Source organism: Ambystoma mexicanum, chromosome 2p (assembly GCF_040938575.1).
Source record: "Ambystoma mexicanum isolate Mex_15411 chromosome 2p, UKY_AmexF1_1, whole genome shotgun sequence".
In the NCBI taxonomy this organism is placed as follows: domain Eukaryota; kingdom Metazoa; phylum Chordata; class Amphibia; order Caudata; family Ambystomatidae; genus Ambystoma; species Ambystoma mexicanum.
The window spans coordinates 919,050,757-919,074,488 of NC_090923.1; the positions used below are offsets into that span (position 1 = coordinate 919,050,757).

At 42.3% G+C, this 23,732-nt stretch overlaps 1 protein-coding gene across 1 annotated transcript in view; it reads right to left on the reverse strand.

Moving 5' to 3' along the window:
* NKPD1 (NTPase KAP family P-loop domain containing 1) overlaps positions 1 to 23,732 on the reverse strand; it is a 65,274-nt gene that overhangs the window by 10,314 nt on the left and 31,228 nt on the right. The window contains exons 2-3 of the mRNA XM_069644637.1: positions 19,243 to 19,351; positions 12,737 to 12,868 (exon numbers count right to left, since the gene is read on the reverse strand). Coding sequence (XP_069500738.1) covers positions 12,737 to 12,868; positions 19,243 to 19,255 — 145 coding nt within the window. The 5' untranslated portion in view covers positions 19,256 to 19,351. The remainder of the gene's footprint in view (positions 1 to 12,736; positions 12,869 to 19,242; positions 19,352 to 23,732) is intronic.

The window sequence follows — 23,732 nt, forward strand, 5'->3', positions numbered from 1 at the left end:
ACTGTGGGATTAGCAGGGGAGAAAAGAAGGGAAGGAGGAGGTAAAGAGGAGAGTCTTAAGGAGCTACGGGAATTTAAGAAGATACTGCTCAAGGCGCAGTGGGAGGGGGAGGCTGTTCCATAGGAGGGAGCCAGCTGAGGAAAGTGACCGACAACCTGTCCCTTGTTTAGCAAAACGCTTTACAGACAGAGTTAGAGCCAGAAGAGCGTAGTGGTCTAGAGGGGGAGTATTTAGTAAGATAAAGTTGACTAATTCTTTTTCTGTTCCTAGACCTGTTTCTTGTGCCAAGTCTTTCCCTGTTTGCTCAGTTTTTCCAGTTTTGAGCTCATGTGACATTCTTCAAGCTATCAACCACCTCAAATCTGCATCCCCTTAGACCATATTCCTTTTTCGGTCTTAAAATCAATGGCCTTAGTGATTTCCTCTTTACTTTCCTTAGCAGTCAACCAGTCACTATCCTCTCTCTATCCTCTCTGTCTATTCGCTCTATTCCCTCTTCTCTCAAACATGCTCTTGTTGGTACTCTCTTAAAGAAACCTTTGCTCGATTCTTCCCTTCTTGCTAGCTATTGACTTATCTCTCTTCTTCTGTTTTTTATATAACTGCTTGAAGCTCTTATCACTCCTCTTCTATCCTCCTTTTTTGAAGAAACCTCTTTCTTTGATTAATTTCAGTCCAGGTGTCATCCTGGCTGCGGGACCGAGTCAGTACTTGTGTCAGTTATTGAAGACCTTAGTAGGCCATCAGACAGTGGTGATGTTGGTGCTCTGATCCTTTTAGACCTATCAGCAGCATTTGATACCATCGACCACACCATCCTGTTTTTCAGGCAGTTGGAAGCTGTTAATTCTGGCAAGTAATTGACCATTCTAAATCACTTTCTTTCTCTCCTTTCCAGTCTATTTCGGTTCCAGTCACTCATGGTGTCCCACAGGGCTCAGCTCTTTCCCCTATCTTATTCAACGTCTATGTTCAGCCTCTGGCCAAACTGATTCAATCTCATGGTTTCCAGTGTTACATCTACGATGACACAGAAATTGTGGTCCGTCTTGTTCTTGGACAACCTGAGGCCACCGCCAGCTTTTGCTCTTGCCTTGAGTCAGTTGGCAACTGGATGTGCCTTAACTGGCTCAAACTTAATGGTGACAAGAACAAGGTTCATTTGGTTGGCCCTTCCACAGCCTCTTCTCTCTTGACCCCTGCTTTCTGGCCTCCTTCTTTGGGCTCTTTTCCCCTACCTGTGACCACAGTTAAATATCTTGGCATAAAGGTCACTGCTTCACTATCAATGGATGCCCAAGCCAGCTCAGTCTGCCAAATTGACCACTTTAAACTTAAGGTTTTGCATAAAGTTCTTCCTTTCTTGCTCCACCATCTCTGTGCACCTGTTGTGGCCTCTGCTGTCCTTGGACACTTGGACTTCTGTAATACGCTCTATCTGGATCAACCTGTCTATCTGCTCCACCGCTTTCAAGTTTTACAAAACTTTGCCGCAAGAGCAGTTTCTGGCTCCTCGTACTACATCTCCCCCACCCTATGAAGATTGCTTTGGCTGCTGACCACTTGCCGAATTAAGTTTGAATCACTGTGCATTGTTCACCATGCACAAGGGATGTGACCAAGCAGTTTGGGCTGGACTGCCCCTTTTACGGTGAGAATAAGCCTGATTTGCATATGGTCTTTCCCCTTTTGTAATGGCTTGGCAGGTGAAGAACGATGGTCTGGAGGGTTTCCCAGAGCAATGGCAGGGGTTAGGATTGATTCCAAACCGTCCAGCCATCACCTCTTTTGTTTTCACCATGCCTTTTATGGCAGAGGAGCTGAATATTTACACGTTTTATTTCGTACCTAAGTCCCGCCTATACCTCTTAGTTCGGCTAATGCTCTCTCTATCCAGGTTCCTCGGTTTTGCTGCTTCAGAACTTGTAGCTGCACATTCTCTGTTGCAGCTGCCACTCTCTGGAATATGCTGCTGTACTTTATTTGTGCAATTCACGTCCATCTTTTGTTTCATCGTTGCTTGAAAATATTTCTTTTCTAACTTTCTTTCTGGACATTTCTCAGTTTTCCTGTGATGCTTTCCTTGCTTAATGCCATGCTGCCTTTTACAGTGCCATGATGCCTGCGTTTTACAAATAATCTTAACAAAACATAGAGCTGGAAGGAAAGCTCACGGGCAATGTGCTCATCTTGGAAGCAAGACGATGCGGATCAGCACATGTTCGATCTCCGTGTCCGCGCTTAGAAACCTCTGGGTATTAAGAGTGTTATAACCATTTATATAATAATAATAACATAACATTGAAATCTTGGCATCAATATGATACGAACCTTGAATGATCAAGTTCTGGTATGTTGTAGACCTTAAAATGCTTGATACTCATGCTATGATGTACACCCTAAATAACATTGCCTGTTTTCTATTAATAGCTCTGTATTGGTATGTTAGAATTCTCGAATATCCTAGCACTGAAAGGATTCAGGGCATGTAATAGCGGTCATTGATATGTTGGATACAATGTAGTCATGTCAAATAAGAAAGCTCTCTGCACAATATTTCATCATTTCCAAATCATCCATTTGGTATTTCATTACTACCGGCTTGAAGAAGCCATACTACTGAGACCGATCAGAGATTACATTTTAGTTTTTTGCACTATACATACATTTTCCATTTGATGAATGGGTGACTTAAATTCCGTTTCATTATGCAAAGTCTTATTTAGTCTAAAAACCTTTCTCGCCTTAGTGTGTGCTACAGATAAGTTTACTCAATAAAATATAGTACAAGGTGATCAGTTCCTTCTCAATTGTCCCTAATCATGGATCCAATGGGACTTGCAAAGGTAATCAATTCTCCCTCCAAAGGCCTCCTGCTTCTTATGAAGTTATTTAAAAAGGTGGCTTAGTACTCTTTTGCATTTCCAGAAACCACTAATAAATTTGTCAAACAAGGCATGTACACAGTCATTGGGAGTCATTACGAGTATACTGGTCCGGAAATAAGATGCCGGTAACAACGTGTACCAGCACCTTTTTAAGACAGGCATACTTCGTGTCTGCCGGTAGGGGCAGTGAACTACCGGCAGGCCTGACTTGCTGGTCATTCAGTGGTTCCCATCCCATGTTGTCCTTTTGGACTCCATGGGAATGGGAATGTACCGTTACTCCACCACCTGTAATGTCCCAGTAATACTGGGATATCGGGTGGCAGAAATGGCAAACTCGTAATGACCCCCATTGATTCTTCTTTAATCCCTATGAACATCCAATTAGGGTATCAAATAAGAATTGTACTGGGTGATCTGTTCTCCCTTTAATTACTGAAGGTTTTAGACAAATAACACATTTACTGGATGTCACAGGGTTTTCCTGGGACCAAGGAGTACTCCAAGGCCAAATTCTCAACATTAACAACTTTTATCATGGTGTGGTGAACTCAAGGCAATGATACAACTTACACGCACAAAGTGAGGTTCAAACAGTGTCTTTATTGTCAGACATTGTAATGCAAAATCTGTTCAATAAAAGCCTAATAGGTGCTAGGGGAACTCTACAGCTAAAGTGGAGTTTCTGACTACAACTATGTCTGGTGGATTGAACGAAATCTTGATTCCTTAGTGCTCCCAATGATCTCATTGTGATCAAAGATAACGGTCCAAAGCAATTTTAATATGTCCTCGCCCCACTAGGGACACCCAACTTCTAATGAAGAAAAGCTCCAAAGGGTTGGTCAACAGAAAATTCTCAAACTGAACCTTTATGAGTCTAAGCTGGCTACCCTAATAACATAAATTTCCAAGGTGCGGCCAAAGCAAACTGTTCACAAACCTACTCTTCAAGGACTTGAGAGGGGGCTGTTGTGCCCTTTTTGTCATCCTTCCTTCTCCTGGGCTTCTAGGAGCTAGCTGCCCTCTGGCACTCCCTCCAGCCTTCCCAGGCTTGCATCGCCTTGCTCCCGGGAGCAGTCCTTCCAGTCTTTCTATTTCATGCATCCTCTCCTTGTATCAAGGGAGTATCAGAAGACAATTCCACTTCTCCCAGGACCAAGACAAGTGAGCTGATCCACCCCCTTTTGTAACCATGAGGCTGCAGCCTGGTTTCTAAACGGGTTCCTTGTAGGTTAACTCTCAGGACATTGTTTTTTCTCAAGTCTGGTTGGACTTTGGGAAACTCGTAATTAGTCTTGTTAAGCTGCTATTATTCTTATCTTGGTAGAGGTGAAGTACCTCGTTGCCGCCATTAGCTCGCCTATTGATCTGCAAAGTTTCTAAGGCATCCACATCATACAGCATCATTTTGGAAATCCTGCACTGCTTCTTGGTGGCACGGCAGCGTTCTGTATTATATCAAGCATACCATCTTGCTGGGGTTCACGTTATCACTGCTGCCATGTGTAGCATCTTCCACGGTATGAGCCATGGAGTATGTGGTTGGTGAGTGCCCTACAGCTTGTTTCTGTATTGTGGTCCTTGCGCTGCTCTGCTCCCTGCTGTGCATTCTGAGGAATGGCGTTTCTAGGTGCGGGACTGCACATGGTTGTTTTTGAGGTTGTTACTTTTCCTCTTTGGGGATAGTGATCTAGAAGGATTCCTTCTCATACACCCTCTGATTGACACATCGGATAATGGCGAGACCATGCAGTCCGCAACAACTAAGCCATCCCCATAGAAACGGTGGTGAGTGCTCCCTACACTTTGCAGTTGCTATGCGAGTTTCCTGCCCTATTTTTCAGATGACTATCTAGTTTCTGTTTGCCCATGGTCCCGTAACACACTGATACATAGACTTGACAAGTGACAATGGGAGCTGCTAAAAGGAAGAACTGGAGAGGCTTCCTTTGAGGTTTATATTAACCAGGGGCCCTTCTGTAATGTAACATAATGTAATGCAATTATAATTATAGAGTGCAAACCAAGGCCTAAAGGCATCTGGGCGCTGGGAAGCAAGAAGTGAGAACACCTCAGTGACAACCATAATCGAAACAAAAACTGTTTTGAGAGTCTTACGGAAATGCAAATGGTCAGAAATCTCTCGCAAGTGACAAGGGAGAGAGTTCCACAATGTCAGGACAAGGATCAAGAAAGATCCTGCTTCTTCTCCTCTCACATCTCTGATCCAAGTGTAACCTCCCTAACACACACTTTTCCATTTTCCACTTTCTGGTCCTGCCTAGGGCGACTTCACCTGCTGTAACTTTCCTGTACTGGTTGCATATGGGACCTTGCTTCCTGATCCCACCCTATCGTGTTCTTCTCCACTCTTGATCTCACCCCCCAATGTCATCATCTCCACACTATTATCTTTGTTGCTCAACACTATTCCTTCCTGACTGTCATCTAATCTCCTTGATGTTGCCACTTTAGCCTCCTGTATATCACTCTTGCCACCTAATGTTACAACCTCTTCTGTATCATTTTTAGTCCCTGATGTTGTCCCCTTCCCCTACATCCTCAATCTTACCACCTCCTCTTGATTACTAACATGTCCTCCTGTTGTCACATCCTTCTGCACCCTTGATCTTACCATCTCCTCCTGCTTATTGGATCCTCTTTCTGATAGTGTTGCCGCTTTGTGCACCCTTGGTCTTTCCACCTCCTCCTGACTACCACCCTCTCCTCCTATTGTTACCCCCTCCTGCGTCTTTGATCTTCACCACCACCTGTTACAAAAGGATGTCTGTGATAAAATCGAATCTGTTTTTACTGCAGGGGAAATGACCCAGGCTGACATTTTCGAATTTCGAAAATGTTGCAATGCCCTTATCCCCCCTACCCACCACCCCTTTAGCCCTTATAATTATCCCTAAATACCCCCTCCTACCTGCCTTCACCTCTCCTCGTTGGTCTTCTCCCTGCAACGTCAGTTCCATCTCCCAATTATGGGTGGGAACTGATGCCACAGGGTCCCTTGCTCTCTTTTTTCTTTATTGTCCCTCAGCTTTCCATGCAATGGATGGAAAGCGGGGGACACCCCTGAAATTCCATAATGTTGAACAAGGGGAGAGGGGGACACCCCCGCAACCCCTGCTCCGTTTATTCAACATTTTAGTTTTTCAGGGAGTTTTTTTGTGTTGATTTTGCCATTTTCTCCCATTCGTTTTTTTCCCCGAACATTTTTAAGGATACTGTACAACATGATGACTGTTCTGCAGGAGTACAGGGATGTGTAGTGGATTACACTCTTAATGAGCCCCACACTAGTGCTTAACCAGAAGTTATCCCAATGATAAAGGTGCAACAGGCACAAACCAACAGGTATCCTCCTTCATCTCTAGTGGTTAGGCGGGCCAAGAGCAGGCTCTACACTTCAGGAGGGATGTGATATAGCACAAAAGCAGTTCAAACAACAATAGTACTGTGGTATCAACATACAAATAATTTTGCCCAGCATAATTATAGATTCCCAGATGCCACTATATTAAAACTGGAGATGGCTAATATTTTTATTTTAATGTGTCACCAGGCCCTGGGAATATACAATTATATTATTTAGATCAGGGCTGGCCATGGTTGAAGGCAAGCTCTGGCTGATTGAACCTTGGGTTCCATCAAGATGTTGGCAGGATGGCACCTGTCACTTGTATCTTCCATGTTGCCAAACTGCAAGGCATATGCTGAGGGCAGGGCCAAGTGTTGGACAATTAAAAGTGCATAAAGTTCATGTAAGATGGAGTGAGCCAGTCTATAGAGGCCAAGAGAAGCAATGGAATGCAGCATATCTGAATCAAATAGGGTTAAATTGTCAAAATGGACGAACTCGTGGTCTCCTAACATGTTATAAAGCACTTGCAAAGAAGGACTATTCATTAAGCTCAAGGACTAAGATAGTGGTGTGTCTTAAATGTTCCAGGACAGTGAGCAAGCTAGCAAGGTCAGCCTCAGATGGAAGACATTGGCATAAGCCCTGCCGATGAAAGATGATGGTCTTATTTGGAAAACAAAGAAAGAGCTGACGTATTTTGCACCTGGGTTTCGTTTCATGCTGTTAGCTTGCCGAATGTCCAATGTTGGATAGGGTTGCCCACCAAATAAAAAGCTTGTACAGCACTTTCACATACAATGTTGCAATCAGTATTCTGCTGCCACGTAGGATGATGTCATAAATGATGGATAAGGAAGTATATAAACTGTGTATAAACAAGATAAGGTGTGAACATACAAGCATCTATTCGGATAAATGTTGTTTTGCCCTGCTTTCCTTCATTGAGATAAAAGCAGTATTTTACCATCTCCTTTGGGTCTGTCCGGTTATTTGGTTTGAGACATTGTAATGGTAATTCCATCTAGGACAAAGAAGAGGCTCCATGGTGCTAGAGCACAAATATGTGACTCAACAGAGCAATTTCCTCTGCTATATTGGACACACAAGCACTCACTGAGAGTTAATGATCATGCACAGAAAAGACAAGCCCTGGAGAAAAGTTTGAAAGAATGTATCAATCTGAAAGCGTTTTGTTCTGCTCTCAGGACCATCTTCACCACAGCTAAAACAAAGCCCTACTCATCAGCTATTCATCAACCGTATTTGAACCCTCCAACAAGTCCAACTCACAACACATTGTAATCAATTACTTCTTCATCGATATAATACACAAAAAATCAGACAACCCATGTCCTTTACTAAGCTTGATAAGGCCATCTGAACCACCCCACCAGAGGCATGAAAACAGACTAATTTCAGGTATTTTACACTTAAACAAATGACCAGCATATTATTATTATTATTTGCACTTGTAGTGGCCCGGGAGCCCAAAGGCATCAGGGCGCAGAAAAGGGAGAGAAAAAAACAGATGGCAGAAACAAGCGAATAAGTTTGCCCAATGGGATCAACCAAAGACCATGGTTTTGACTCCCTTCCGGAATTTCAAGATATCAGTTTCAGCACGGAGGGACAAAGGGAGATTTTTCCACAAGAGGGGGACCTGGGCAATGAAGGACCTACCTAGTCCTCTAACTCTCTTGCTCCATGGGTGTTGAAATGCAAATTCCAGCACTAGACCTTGTAGACCTGGTTGGTGTGAAGATTTTAACAATTTCTTTATGCTAGGTGCTTGCCCATTGATGCATTTATACACCAGTGTCAGCGCCTTAAACTGTATACAAGCCTCCACAGGGAGCCAATGAAGGGCTCTCCTGTGGTCAGAGATAGGTTCATGTCTCAGTATATTCTTGATGATATTGACCACATCATTTTGAAGGACCTGGAGTCGTCTAAGGCTGTTTTTACTAGGCCCCAACATCAAAACGTCACAGTAGTCCAACCGAGGTATCACAAGAGCATGTACCAAAATGGCACAGTTGAGTTCAGAAACATAGGGTTTAACTAGCCTTAGCAACTGCAACATATACTGTGCCTTGTTCACAATGCTCCCGGTGTTGGCATTGATGTTTAAGGAAGACTCAAACACAACTCCAAGTTTCTTGACTCTATCCACAGTCAGTATGGTGTGGCCTTCCACACAAAAAACAGAATATTGTGAATCCAATTTGGTTCCTGCCTCGGGTGAGCCACAAATCATTATTTCAGCCTTTTTAGCATCAAGGCACATGCCGTATATAGTCATCCATTGTTTAATGGCAGTATACACTTTATTTATAGTCTTCTGTACACTTGCCATTCACAGTCCTGAAGGCCACCACCTAAGAAGACACTGCCCTGACAGTCTCCAACTTAAAGACTATCTCTGGAAGTGAACTGACCTGACGAATCCATCTCATCAATGTGTCCCTCATTAAAGGCATCTTCCTGATGCAATTAGGACTGTTCATAACCTTCCCCTACTGAAGAAGCCTGCACTCAACCCAAATAATTTTTCAAAATACTGCACCATGACAATCCTTCACTTCATCAAAAAGACTATCATCAAAATGAAATTCCTCTTGATTTGCATGAAAAGATATGCACCAACACAACTCAAAGATGACTGCGAGGGACATAAAAACAATCCCTTGTCTATGTTCATAGCTGCATCGGCAAGCGATCAATGGTGAGGGAACAGATTCAAAGGTGAGTTAGGGCTGTTGGGTAGGGGTGTGAGGGAGATGATACCTGCATGTGGGGATTAAGGGGGAGCTTGGGAGCTACTTAGGGCAGCAGGAGCCATTGCAGGAAATGACAAATGTTTATCTGGGGGTGAGGCATGGGGGCTCTGCATGGAACGCAGGCTTTACCTTATATTAGCACCCAGGGCTGGAGAGCCACCCAATCAGGTTGCTTGGATCCCGGGCTGTATCCCACAATCCAAGCCCATGTGCTAAGCAACCTGGCTGCTCCCTTGTCCCACCATCTTCCCCATAGCCTCCTCTCTGCTCCCAATTCTCTTCCCCCGACTCCCTGCCCCATTCACCTTATTCCTTTTGTAGCGGCACAACCGTCACTGCTCCAGCCTCCTGGCCCGCCATTGAAATGGAAGAGGAGCCCCATCTTCCATCTCCATGGCAGCCAACTTAGGTATGTTTTTGTATGTTATGACGTGTGGGTTGGTTGGTTTGTGTTATGCGCCTTAGCTTTCAAATTCAAAATAATGTAATCAACTCTTAAACTTGGTTTGTCATTGGTTTATTACCAGATCTTTCATCTATTTTAAGTAGTGCCAGCATTCTCCATTTGAAGGCACGTGCAATCGTTTCTCTCGTACCCAGGCTTTCCCAAGGCATTAAGAAAGAGTTGTATTCAAGTACCATAGTTTCAGCTGTTATACATTTAGTACATTCCTAAACATCAGTCTTATATACACATAATCATGATGCATGGTGTTTGATTTCAGTTCAATAATTGTCTCTATTATCATAGCATTCGTTACTGTTGCTTCACAGTAAAATGATATGCACTGATTTTTTCACAAAATGATTACGTTTTTTAATAGTGTACAATTACGCAGTGGTTAGTAGCTCTACGGGGAGAACTGAGAAGGAAGAAAGGAAAGAGTACGTAGTTAGGGCTGATTATATCTATGGCTACTGGTTAGTACTGATGCATCAAATATTCTCAGTGAATCTCTTACCTATCAGTCAAGGTTAGTTTAGATTACATTCTCTCTGGGTGTCGTCTCTTATTGCATTCTTAGTGCTTTGTCTTGTCATTAATGTCTGCAATATGTTAAGTATTACGGTTTTGTTATCTGAAGTTAGAGAGGTTTTAGTTATGCTTATAAATTCTCTGTTTAACTGATTTCGGTACCTTTGTCATATTGTTGTGACCCCCGGATTGATCTTTTTTTCATTACATTCATCATGTTAGTGCTTCCATTCTTATGATTAAAGGGATGCAATTTTAGTCGACCTTGGTAAAGGTTCCTAGCATTTCCGGGAAGGAATGCGTGCAAGTGGTCGTTTACCTGTCATTGCTGCGCTGTCTTAAATTTCCATATTTTCTATGCTCAGGTGTGAAAATTATATCCGTTATTCATTCAGAGACTGTTCAACCTACAAGAAAGGCAGAGTCAGAACGTAGAACGCAGAACGCAGGACCGCCGCCATTCTGAAAGTGAGAATTTATACAGTTGGTGTCATGACGTCATCTGCCATAACGTGATGATATCATCAGTGTGGGTGTCCAAAAATCGTGTGATACTGATTCTAGTATTTCCAATGTTATAATTAGTTCTGCAATCGCCCTGATCCTAGTGGTCCATCATCTATCTTGCCATAATGACAATTCATACTTGGCAAGATCAGTCCCATCAATGCCGATCCATTTCAAATGTGCATATTCCCGCTTGCACTTCTACCCTCAGTTACATTCACTTGCATGTGTTCCAAGTCTAGAGCCAGTAGTGTTCCCACCTAGGGGATTCAATCATATAGATTCAATTTGTGGCAGTCACCGGTATTGTGAGTTCTCCTCTCCTTCTGACGTTCAGTTAGGTCCATTTTACATCAGTCCACATGTGTGGAACCAACCGGATTCAACCCGTGGATTCCATATTGTGGATTCTATTATTGGCTTAACTTATCTTTAGTTACTTATGGCAGCTTGACATGAGTGATCATATCTCAACTCTAGTTTGTGGTCGTCCTCCTTTGAGCATACAACTGCGTGTACATGAAGTGGGTATCCAGGGATAACTGGTAGGTATCCTTAGTACAACGTGAGTGTGTCTAACTGAAATAAGCAGAATAATTCTCCCGAGGTTATTGCTTTATTTCATTGCTTGTACTTTAAACAGTCAGGTGTCTTCTTCTAGTGTTAGCTAAGTTCCAGTGCAGTACATGAATCCCTTGTTGTCATAGAAGCATATGATCTGTAGTAAGTGTGATAAACCTTCGTAGTTGTTTAAAGATTAGCAGTGCTCATTTAAAGTAAATTTACGACTTGTTTCACATAAACAGTCATTAAAGTTGGTAGTTACAGAAAGTGGTTCATCTCATTGTCCGTGTTAAGTCCCTCTGAAATTGTTCTTAGACTACAAATGACTTTTGCTTCTTGTTGGCGTAGGGTCTTTTCCTGATCGCCCATCCTGGGATCTGGTCTGATGTATTTGATCCCAATAAATTTTAGGTCCCCCTTCTTGTCCTTGAGGTGTTCCTCCTACCAGTGTTCCGCTAGTGCAGTTTTTCGATGTGGTGTTGTTAGGCTTCCGAGATGTTCCCTGATCCTTGTCCTCAGTTCGCAAATCGTGCTGTCCATATATATTTTGTTGCATAAACATACATTAATATATATATCACATAGGTGGTCCTGCAATTTAGAAACTCATGCATTTCTATCACCTTTCCATTAGTAGAAGTGTAGGTGTGAATGCTATTTAAAGCATGTTTGCACATGCTGCAGTTTGTGCACTTATAAAATCTTTTAATTGGGTTTTCAGTTAAGATGCTAATTTGTTGCATCTATTTTGTCTTATCCATAAAACTTGGACTCAACTTAGTCCCCAAAGTGGGGGCTCTGGTATAGGTTATTGTCGATCTTTCCAAAATGTAATCTCTGGATGCTACTGACCATTTGGTTGTTGTTGTTGGAACATTGTGTGTTCATTCTCACTTTGTCCTTGTGATGATTAATTTCCTTTTGTTTCTTTGGTGTTACAAATTCAGTGTGTTGTTAGTTGTCAACTTTATCTCTCGCCTTGGTGATACAGATTCTGGGGTATCCACATGTCAAAAACTTGTCTTTTTTGAGCTCACATTCTTGATCACATGTTGTGTCTTTAGTGTACAGAACTTATTTTGTCTTTTGAAGCTGTTTCCATTAAATCTTCCCATTATTATCCTCTACCTCCACCAACTGGATTGCAAGCTGCTCATTGGCAGCCGCCTCCTTATGTAAATCACCCTGTAAAGGATTGCTCTAGTCACTGTTGTTACCTACCTGTAAAGTGTCTTTATTCCGAATGCCTCACTTTACTTTCCATAATGCAAATTGCTTGTCAGCTCTTGAGAGAGTCACAGGACAAGACTTTACAAAGGCTGTGACTCTTCCCCGCCACCCTCCGCTCCCTGCCAGCCCACCATACCAGACAGCTCTCAAGCATATGCCTCCTGGTGGAACTTATACGTGAAGATCTGAATCACACCACCCTCCCCACATCACTTTTCATGAAGATCACCTGGAGGGGTGGGGGGAAACTAAACACCTATGTGCTGTCAGCTCTTAAGAAAGTTGTGTAAAGGAGCCCAGTCTCCCTGTCACCCTTACTTGATGACGCTGTGTAGCAGTGGGTGATCCTCCATGTCCACCAACTACCAGAGGTTGTCATCATTCATAATCTGTTACTTTGGAGGGTCGCACTTACTTGTAATCCTGTCCAGCAGCATGTACACCCTGCTTCCGAAGGGTGCATAGAAGCCCACGGTGACCGGAGGGGAGATGTGACACAAGGCCTTGGAGAGGCAGGCGCAGTAAATATCATCCTCCGTCTGCTTTCCTATTAAAGACAAGAAGTGAGGGGACACATGAGCTGGCTGCTGAGAAGTGTGTGTGTGTTGGTTGAATGGGTCTTGCTCTATCCCACGACAACCATAGATCCAACTTCTCAACCTTCCCTACACCATTGAGTAAATCAGAGAGCAAAACCACACATCATTTCACTTAAAGGAGCTCCTGTGAATGTTTCACTGTATTTATCATGTTAATTAAAATGTTAAAGCACACAGTACTTGCAAGGGATGACGGTTGTTTAACATGAAAAATAAGCACAACGATGGAAAAACACGTGTAAACCCCTGTAGAAAAGCAAACAGCAAAAGCACAACCATAAAAACAAGCACTGGCAAAGCCAACCGTTGTACCGCCTTGTTGTATGGATTGGAAAGGAGGCTTGAGTGGGAAAGATGAGCACAGATGGCAAGATGGGTGTGGATGAGTGAGGGAACACCATGGTGAGGAGCGGGGTAAGTGGGAGTGGTAATGGAAACAGAAGGGGCAAGAGTGAGGGAAAAGGGCTGGTGAGTTGCAAGGAAAAGAGGATTGAGGTGGGTGGCGAAGAGTGGAGACTGCAGAGCACTGCTTCAAATGTACAGGGAGGAACATAATTAACCACGAAAACCTATTTTTCAACAACTGGACCCAGTAGAAATCATCTGGAGGTTATGGCAGGGGTGGGACATCACCCGTGATTCCATTCCAGCGGAGAGTAGCTCCTGCTAGTTGGATTGTGTATATACATCTCTATATATCTAGGTCAATTTATATGTAGATGTCGTACTTTGTGCTCATTGACTTGGAAAATTGTCTCTTGAACATAATATTTATGGTCCATTTGGACCTGCAACCATGACCAGTGCGCACTTTGCTCGGGACATGGATTTCGACCATGTCTCACTTTCACAGAATAAAATCAGTTGTACGATGCCAAATTCATGCGTACAAAAATCGAAGTTTTCCGGATGAAGATCTCTGTGGGCTAACATAGAGGCTCTACCCATCTCCTCAGCCCAGCCATTCGCATGTGTTTGCGCACTGCATACACCCATTGATAAAAAAACAGGGAGATTATGGAGGACAGTAAGCAGAGAATGCCTTACCTCAGTATTGAGCTGCATTGAAATGAAAGTGCAATGAAAGGCAGTTTTACGTTCAAGTCTAACCGATAACATTATTTCGGATGTTGTTCTCCTTAATTCAGGAGGTGTGGCGAGCATTGTAACATCACCATGCTGTCTGTCAGTTAAGTCCTTCATTTACGCCCAACAGTGTAGTTCACGCAAATTAGCAACACAAGTTGATAATCACGTAAGTGATCACAGAGGGATTATCCATAACTTATCGAATTTAATTGCTTGATGTATAGCGTGTTAATAGCTAGTAGGACGCATACATTGAGTAACGTATGCAATTTTCACAAAAAAAGTAATTTAATTAATATGTTATTTAGCATTGATGCAAATGTCACTGGTTATCCGCTTCATTTAGTGAATGTTTGTTGATTTAGGACTGACACTTTGTAATGAATTTGGCCATTGAATTACTGGCAAGAAAATGTTTTTTACTTGTAACTATTACAAGCCATTCTTTGACTTGTTCTATGTCACACGCGATCCTGTGAAAATAAGCAAGATTTTGCACTTCTTTTTGTGTCACATTACCGCGTTAGTTATACAGGTCACTTTTTTCATAAATGTGGTTTTAATATGTAAGAGTTGGTAACACTGGAAATTTGAAGAATAGACTTCCAATATAAGATTGTATTTGGAAACTATTTACACACTTTGATTATGTGGAGTAACTAAATGTATATCTATTTATATATCTTTTTAGATTTGTGTTATCTTATTACGCATAAAGCCCACCGCGAAGAAATGATTTGTCCTGAAGATGGCCACAATACTCACCTGTGTATGGACACCTGAGAAAATGTCCAATTCAACTAATGGCCCAAACATGTCGACACCCTATGTCTCAATAAATGTCTAAAGTTAGACATTTTAACAAAATTGTTTTGCAGGACTATTGGATACATGAAATTGTCCATGTCACTTCTGTGTTTTTGTTCTGAGTGCCTTGATTATGTATTGTGAATACAAGGACTTAATACCTTGTTGTTGTGTTTTCTATAGATATATTATTGTTTTGCCTTTTAACTTTTTTTACTATCTATTAAAAAGATTTTTCTAATTTCACATATATTTGTCTGTGATTGGCTTGTGCATCTGTAGATGCCCTGTACTTTTGATGTAATGTAGACAATTGTATTTATATTGGTTGTGCAATTTCTCTCTAGGACCGTAGTAGTGAGGGGTAATTAATTCTCAGTGCCGGCATCCCGACACGTGTTCTATTTACTCAATATTTGTCCCATTTCGAGAATTTTTCCCCTGTAAACAAAAAATGTGTGTGCCTTGGCCTTTTGTCTTCACTATTTTATATACCCAAATGAACCAGCCAACTCTGTGCGTGGCCAGTGATATTATGTACACTAATGATACCATAAGAAAGCACGTACATGCTGGCTCTGCCGGTATATGCCAGTATACCCATGTACGAACATTTTCTTGTTGACTTTGCCCTTCATGCCAGTAAAACGCTCCTGCAATAAGAAAACAGGTATTGCTACTGCACAAATGGTTGCCTGACCCCTGCGCCACCACGTAAGAATAATCATGTTGACTTTGCCCTCAATGCATGTAAAACATGGAATGCTACAGTAAGGAACCATTTTGTTGTTTGGCTGCATGTATACCTCCAACCAACATGTAAGAACACCCATCACTTTGACTTTGCCTTTGACACCAGTAAAACATGCATTGTCACCGTAAGAAATCCTTCACTTGCTCACTGCACAACTGCCACACTCTTCCCATGTAAGAGCAGACATCATATTGGTCTCGCTCCTCATATGAGTAAAAAATATTGTGCCAATGAATTAAAATGTCCAATATGCCTGGCCCATTGTGCTATAAACCCCCACCCCAAACCTTCCACAATATAATAACATTCATCAAGTTGGCTTTTAGCCCAAAAATACCAGTAAAATATGTAAGAATACGTCCATGCACCAATGCCCCTTATCTGGGCCCCAGCCTTGCATGCGCACATTCATACCCATTAACCCACCAGCCATTGGCGGCTGGTGAATTCTTTAATGGGTGGGGTGTAAAGATTTCCCACAAATATGCCCGAGCATGCAAGCGTAGTAAGGGAGCCCGAACCAACCAGAGGTGGTTTAGTGGTTTGGGGGGTTCCTTCCTCCCTGAGAAATATTTCTGAATAAGGGGTTGAAATGGTACATTATACAGTGCACTTTCTTAGAAAAGTTGCATTTAAAGCCAGCCCATTTGTGATTGGTGTATGGAGATCTAGGGGTCGTAAGGAGACAGTGCGCTTATTAATACCGCTAATGGTTATATAGTAACATAATTAGTACAGATAGGATCTGCTGCATTGGCACCCTTCCACTGGTACCCCCCTAGAAAGTACCAGGACACTTAAACTAGAATTTGGAGACTGAAGGTAGATCCAATGCGCAGATCCAGAAAATGTATAGTCCAAGTTGAAAGAAATATTCCTTCACAACAGTTCATATGGTATAATAAATGTAATCTTTTTATCGGTTACAAAGTTTGTTAGTCAAAAAACAGCCGACGCGTGTTTCTACCTTCCATGTCGTTATCAAGGCTGTAAATTAACAAGAATAATATTTGAGACATGAAAATGTAAACATTTGACATGAGAAATGAAAAGTGCCATCATTTGAAACAGACAAAAAGAATTCGATGGTATTTTGGCAATTCGAACAATAAATCATAAAAATATAACATCACATCCTAAATTAAATGTGAATAGAATTTCATACCAAGATTCAGTAGTTGGTTTGTAGATATGAAAGCAACATCGGTGATCAAAAAAAGAGACAAAATCAAATAAGAAATGTTAATGGGCACTTTGGTCCGTTAAAAATAGGTCACAAGAATAGGATCAAGGTTCAAAATGTGCATGTGGGAGAATATGAAATGAGGCATGACATACCGTATGTCCAGGTAAGTGGAAGGACACATTTGGAGAGTGGTGGCTGGTGATACAGAAAGACCACCTGGGAAGATAAGGAAACCCCTGGGTTGAGAGTGAAGCTAGTTGTGTATGAGCACTAAAGTGAATAGGAGGGTGAGTAATGTAGCAAACAAACTTACCCTGAGATTCAAATTCAAATGTTCAGAACGTGTGCATAGGACGTGTAGGTAAAGTAGTAAGTATTCAGATTCTAAAAGAAATCAAGACCATAAACAAAGTATGAGAACTATGGCTAACCGTGCATGGTAAATATGTTGGTTTAAAAGGAAGCATTAAGTGCAAAGGAAAGTGTACCTGTATGGCAATAATTGCAGTCCTGCAAAGTTAAGGGGCCCAAACCCCATGTAGAATCCTATAAGTGCGCCCAGTCTGTGGCAAGTAAAAGGAAGCAGTAGCTTAAGACAACGCCGACCGCGTTGTTTCGTAACATTTGCGTCACGCACGTAACGTCACACGCACGTTTTGCGGGTGACATCGCGCACATCGCTCAAAAACGCCCACACATAAGGTAAACAAAGTACAATAAAAATAATAATAATAATAATAATAAAAAAATAAAGAATTAATCAAAAACATAAGGAAAGAGATTGAGGGGATTCCTTCAGAGGCAATGAAAAAATGCATAGTATATACATGCATAAGTGAATAAAAGTGTTATGTTCGTGCAGATATGAATGTACTAGTATGGGTGCAAAGAAGGTATGGCTGAAATATAGTAAAGGAGATTGAGTAAAAAATGATGGTTAGAAAGGTGGCATGCTTGCTGAGTTTTACTGTGTAAAGGGTTGTCTGTGAATTGCTTACAAACATATTCCCACAGCACATCAAGAAGCTTGAACGGATTGAAAGTAATATTCAAAATGAATTTACTAGAGCTGAAGTTGAGGTGGCAGAGGAGGGCATTAGTCTTAAATATATAGTTGCAAATTGGGTAATAACAATGTGCACAAGACAATGGTATATGGTAATTGCCATCAGTCGCAAAAGCTAATGATCACATTACATAATAAAATAAACTCCACTTCCATACGTCCAATGTGTATGCTTGCACTGATTGCCCTTCCCACCACACCAAGACTGAGATAAAATGAGATCCAGTGAGACGTGGCATCTCATTCAGGCAGGCTTTTACGCTCTACCAGGAAGTACCCAGCCCAGTTGGAGCCGAGACTGCATCCAAATAATTAAAATAAGCTGGTGGAGTTATTCCCCTGCCTCCAATATGCCACTGAAAGAGCATTTGCCATTTTGGGGATCCGTTCTATGGCAATTTTTAGAAGTACTTGTCTTAACCACACATGGCCTGAACCGCACATGTTGTATACACTGTTGGTCAACCCTGAAAACGCTGGTTTGGATGCAATCACAGCGGATGGGGTTCCTGGTAAAATAACCATTGGCGTAGGGGTGCAATATTATTGTTTTACACCCCTCTTATTGTGAATCTCTTCTCTGATGCTAGACTCTTCATCCGCAATGGAGGTTAGAGGGGCAGCCAGGATGGTCAACAGCTCTAGCCCGCCTAGACCCCCAGGATCAATCAGGGGTTGGGTTCCATTCTCAGGAAATATTTATGGGTTGAGTAGTGAAGTTCAAAGAGATTGTGACAAAGGAGTGTTATCAATTAACAGACTGCGAGGCACTGAATTTCGGGATTCGTAGTTTGATATGATATGATAAGTCATTTATTAACACGCCTGTACAGAATTGTTTCTAGGCGTGAAAGTAGAGTTTTCATTTACTTCACTACAATATGTTTGTCAGGATTAAGGCCTTATTTGCATTTGCGCGCAGATGCTAATAGAGAGAATGGCAAAGGCAGAAACACTACAGTCCTATGTAGAATTGGTTATGACACATATGAGATTGGCTGGTGTTCACTGACCCTTCCTCAATGACATTCCCTGGGGTGTGTGACAAAAAACCAATAGAGCTCAATTACTTCCCAAGCAGGGGATGTGACGGACACCGGGTTTGCATGTTGCAATGTTTACATTAGTTCACCCTTCCATTTTATTACCCTTTTAACACCTGTTATGATGTCTGACAACAAATATTTATCCAAAGTAATACATGTTTCAAATTTTAATCAATATTACTGTAAGAAGATAATTTGCAGGATTCAAAACAGCATAATGTGTCAATAGTCACCCGCAATGCATGCGTGCCACATACATAACAACTATAGGTTGATGATGTTAGCATAAGAGAGGAGATCTTTTTTCATCAAATGATATAACAATAAGTACAAAAAATTATCCCTCCAATACAATCCTTTCTTTATTCACTCACCTGGAAGCTCCATTCTGAACTGTGCTTCTATGTAGGTCTGGGAAAGCACCCAGTCTTCCTTCCTCCTGTCAACTCCAGGCCAGCAGGATAAGCTACTGGTATTCCAATTCTAAAGACAAGATGCCAAAAAGATAATTTGAGCTCTTCAGCCTAAGGAGTATAAACGGCAAAATTAATGATGCAGTGATTTTATTGAGCAGACTCGGGCAGGCCAAATGACCTTGCACCCCTGAGCCACCATCACATAGTGTGTTTCTACTTGACTATCCTTGAATATAAGATTAACCCACTACAAAAAGCTCCAATGCCTACACCACCTGACCTATAAGTGATCTCATTAAAAGAGACTTGTGATATCCAATCTAAAAATCTGAGCTAGGATCGAATTCATGATACTCTGCTTCATTTACAAATGATTTACCGAAACGGAATGAGGAGGCTGGCGGCCATTGTAGCTGGAGTTCATTCCACGTGCAACACATTCATCCACCCGCTTCACTCTGTGTTGCCCCTTCAAAAGATTGTATGGGGCAAGAATGACATTTTACTAACCCACATGTTGTCACACTTAATCCGGTATGATAGATGATTAATATGCAATGTTTTTGTTTTGTTTGAACTTTTTGATGAGATATTTAGCAAAGAGAAAATTCAATACACCTACTAAACCTCAAATCAGGACCATATGCACAAGTGACTTCCAGGCACATCTGGTGTTACAAAATGATATTGTAGTTCTGATCGTTGAATTGAAGGCTCCGTCTGGATTGAATTTGACTAATTGCTTAGAGACTCCGGCAGAACACCTGCTATCCTGGGGACCAAGAAGGAGTTCTGCCGAGCCTCTTAATCTTCTCCAATTATCCTGCATCGGATCTACCAGCCTCCTTGACGAATTTGGCAAGAACCAATTACAGCTTGTAATCCGTTTTGAGTTATCACTTTCTTTCTCTCCCTCAAACCCTGGAAAGAGTGCATTCAGAAGGCTGTGTCTTGATTGGTTTCTCCGGCTCGCATATTAAACATGAGTTGCTCGGAGCTGCCTTTCAAACAATGTGGTCTGATGTTCTTGCAAATGTTTGTTAATGCCGAACTCTGCCGGGGTGACCCCCACTTAGGAGAGCCATAATGATGGTCTTCCCCCCTGCCCCCCACCGTGGGATTTATATTGTGCAATTGGAGGGGAGTGGGTTCCTGGCTACCAGCATTGACTACAGCTACCAGAATTCCCTGAGGCCAAAATTGGTACTAATCAGCAACACCTGAACAGACTGCCTCCCTGAAGATTGCAAGAGGCATGAAAACACTTGGAGGAGAAGAGCAACTGAACTGCAGAAGGTACACAAAGCTGGGAACTAGAGTGCACGCCTCACACCCTCTTTTTTCTAGATCTTGTTGCTCTGAAACCTTGTTCCATTTCACTGCTCCTTTTTGGCATTTGGCCTTTGAACCACCAGTTCCAGCTTGTTTATGCTGGTGTGCACCTGCCTTTCACCTGAGTACTGTATTCACACTACTCCCCTTTCAGGCCCAGAGCAATCATTATTCTCTAAACTAATTGCAACTGATTAAGAGGTGTTGACAGAGAAAACCCTTTTAAAGCAGATGTGTGATTGTATCTAAGAGATGGCACGTGAAAAGGTTGTTGGTCTGGTTGGGTTTCCAAATGAATTCATTACCATCTTTTATGTAGATTCTGTCTGTGGTCTGTGGGTGTTACAGAAAGATGCAGAGGTACTCCACACATGGATAATGTAGTGAAATCTGGAATCAAGCTACTATTACATTTCTGTTATGAAAATAGAACAGCACATCTTATCATCCCACTTAAAGAGGGTGTAAAAAATATTTTCAAAAGTGCAAGCAACCAGATTAGAAATGGTAATGCCTTAACTATACCAGCCGGATCAATGAGATTTATCACTGGACAGGATACATATAACCAGGCTCAATTATCCACATGGACATGCACAAGGCTTCCCCACTCTCAGTCACATCATTTGTGATGCTGAGTGAGCAGATTGGTGCATTGAGGAGGGATTTGTCTGGGTGATTGTGGAGCAATTGTGATTCTTGGCAAATATGTTATCTCACCATGCTCCAAACCTAGAGATGTAATACTTACATGCAGAATAGTGTCTATGCAAGTTCACTTTATATGGCTCTATGGGGGCATATCAGAGATTCTCCCTTTCACCATCTTTGTTTAGCTCTGAACAGCAATTAATCGGTTCAGTTAATGTTTAGGTTCGATTTTCATATTTATGCCAAATCACCTTCACCTGTGAGACCTCCAGCACTTTTTGCTGAACTTGTGAATTCTTTTTCTATGTTCCTGAGCGAGTGAGAAATGTTTTCCCCACTCACCATTTCTTTCACTCTATCAGAGTCATGTTTCTGTCCCTCTATACTTTATTGTTGGAATCATACTTTCCTATAACTTTGTGGGCATCTACACTTATGACTGTTGCAGCATGCAGCACTTCCTGTGCAGTGTTGCTGGGGAACCCCTTGGGCTTCCCTTTTTATTTTCTCTTGTTTTCCTTGTGTGAACTAATGTTCTCAATGGCAGAGGCATACATTTGATCTTTTCTACAATTCCCATTGTGAGATCAGCACACTACACCTTATGTGGAGTGCTGAGGGGTTACATCGTATCCCCTTATCCCTGTAACGTTTCTGTTACAGCCCTTCACTTACCTTGTAAGAACACACGTGCTCAAGGGTAGAGGGATATTTGTTATCCTCTCTTCATTTTTATATTGTGAGATCAGCCCACCCCACCTTATGTGGAGTGCTGAAGGGTTACACTTTATCCCCTTTCTCACTGCTCCTGTAAAATATTGTTACAGTGGCCAGCATTCCTAAATGGATGGTGGCAGTGGACATATTCTACAGACCTTTGTGTAGTTTGTACTCGCAGGCAGTGTTCACAGCCGCGGTAATGCACAGAAGGGTCAGCATTGATCCAAAATGTTGGCTATATTCTTCTTTCGCCATTTGTTGTGTGCTTGCCCTTTCTTGGTCCTTCTTCTTCTATGCTGGGTGATGGAGGTCCTAGTTTGACTTTTGACTTCTGCTAGAATCCTTTGTGAAGCCTGCCAAGGCCCCAGAGTGTATGTGAAGACAGGAAACGAGGGATGAGTCCACAACCTCTCCGTCCGTTGTATTCTGACATGCTGGCCTGGAACCAGTTCCAACTGGGAGGCTGGGAGGCTGGGTGTCCTAAAAGGACAGCCCCCCCCAAAGTTTGAATGTAGCATGAGTGCTGATTGGCTGAGTTCCTGGAGAAATTGCCTGGCTCTTGAAGCTGAAGACAAGTCAACCACTGGAGCAGAATCTGATGAGGAAGAAGAAGAGACGACACCTGTAGCTACTTCCACTGACTGGAGATGCCTGCTAAGTAACCGCTGCATTGCTGACCCTTTCTTCCATGCAACAGATGAGCCCTGAATAAGAGGACTCTGGCCTGTGGACTGGTGGGACCAATCAGTCTTAAGAATACCTGAATTTCGAGCCATCGCACAATGAGCTCTGAACTTCCTGGGCTGTAAACTGCTAATACCCTGATAACTCGAGGCTGAGTGCTGTGCATAATCTTCTGAAGAACGAATCTCTCTGCATCTTTGGTGGACTCCTTCTGCATCTCCAGAGGCAAGATTCCACTCCTTGAAGTCTCCTCACCAGAGTGCTGCACCAAGATAGCAAGGCAAATCTTTCAGATGTGGACTGTTCTTCATCTGGTGTCCTGGAAAAGGTGCCAAAATCACAGAGCAAGGAGAAGCACTGAAGACTCCTTTTCTGGGAGTCTTTCCACTCAACTGCTGCAGAGAAATCCCATCCAGTGTCCTTTCTGTCATCTGAAGACCAAGAAGCCAGTGACCGTGTCCTGCAGCTGCTGCATCGAGAGGGCATCCAATATGCATCATCTTCTTCACTCCTGAGGTACTGTGGGACGTAAGGTAATACTTACCTAAAGTCGTGTCGCTCCTGTGTGGCTCGGGTGGTGATTCACATGGTTGTGTGTTCAACCAAACTGTTGAACCAAGCCTAATGCTGGAACACATTCAGCGAGCCTTCTGCAAGTCCCTGAACCCCTTTACCAACTATAAATTCTGCTACTTACTTGTTAGAGACTAAAACCTCTGGAACTCTGAATTTCCTACATTTGTCTGATCCTGTTCGGACTACTGCTGGCCACTGGACCACCAGTTTCACCTTCTGCCTCTGAGAGCAGTTATGCCATATAGTAGGGATGGACTGCTAAAGCATAAGGCTTCTGCGGAGGAACTCTTACAAGTGTTATAAAGTACTTACTTGCTATTGTTGGTGCTGCAGCTTTATAATCCTGAAATAGAATAAATTACATATGCTGCAAAGTACTTACTTGCTACTGTTGGTAGGGTAACTGTATTATTCTTGAAACAGAATACGTTACTAGTGGTGTAATGTACTTACCTGCAATGTTGGTAGTAGAACTGTATTATTCC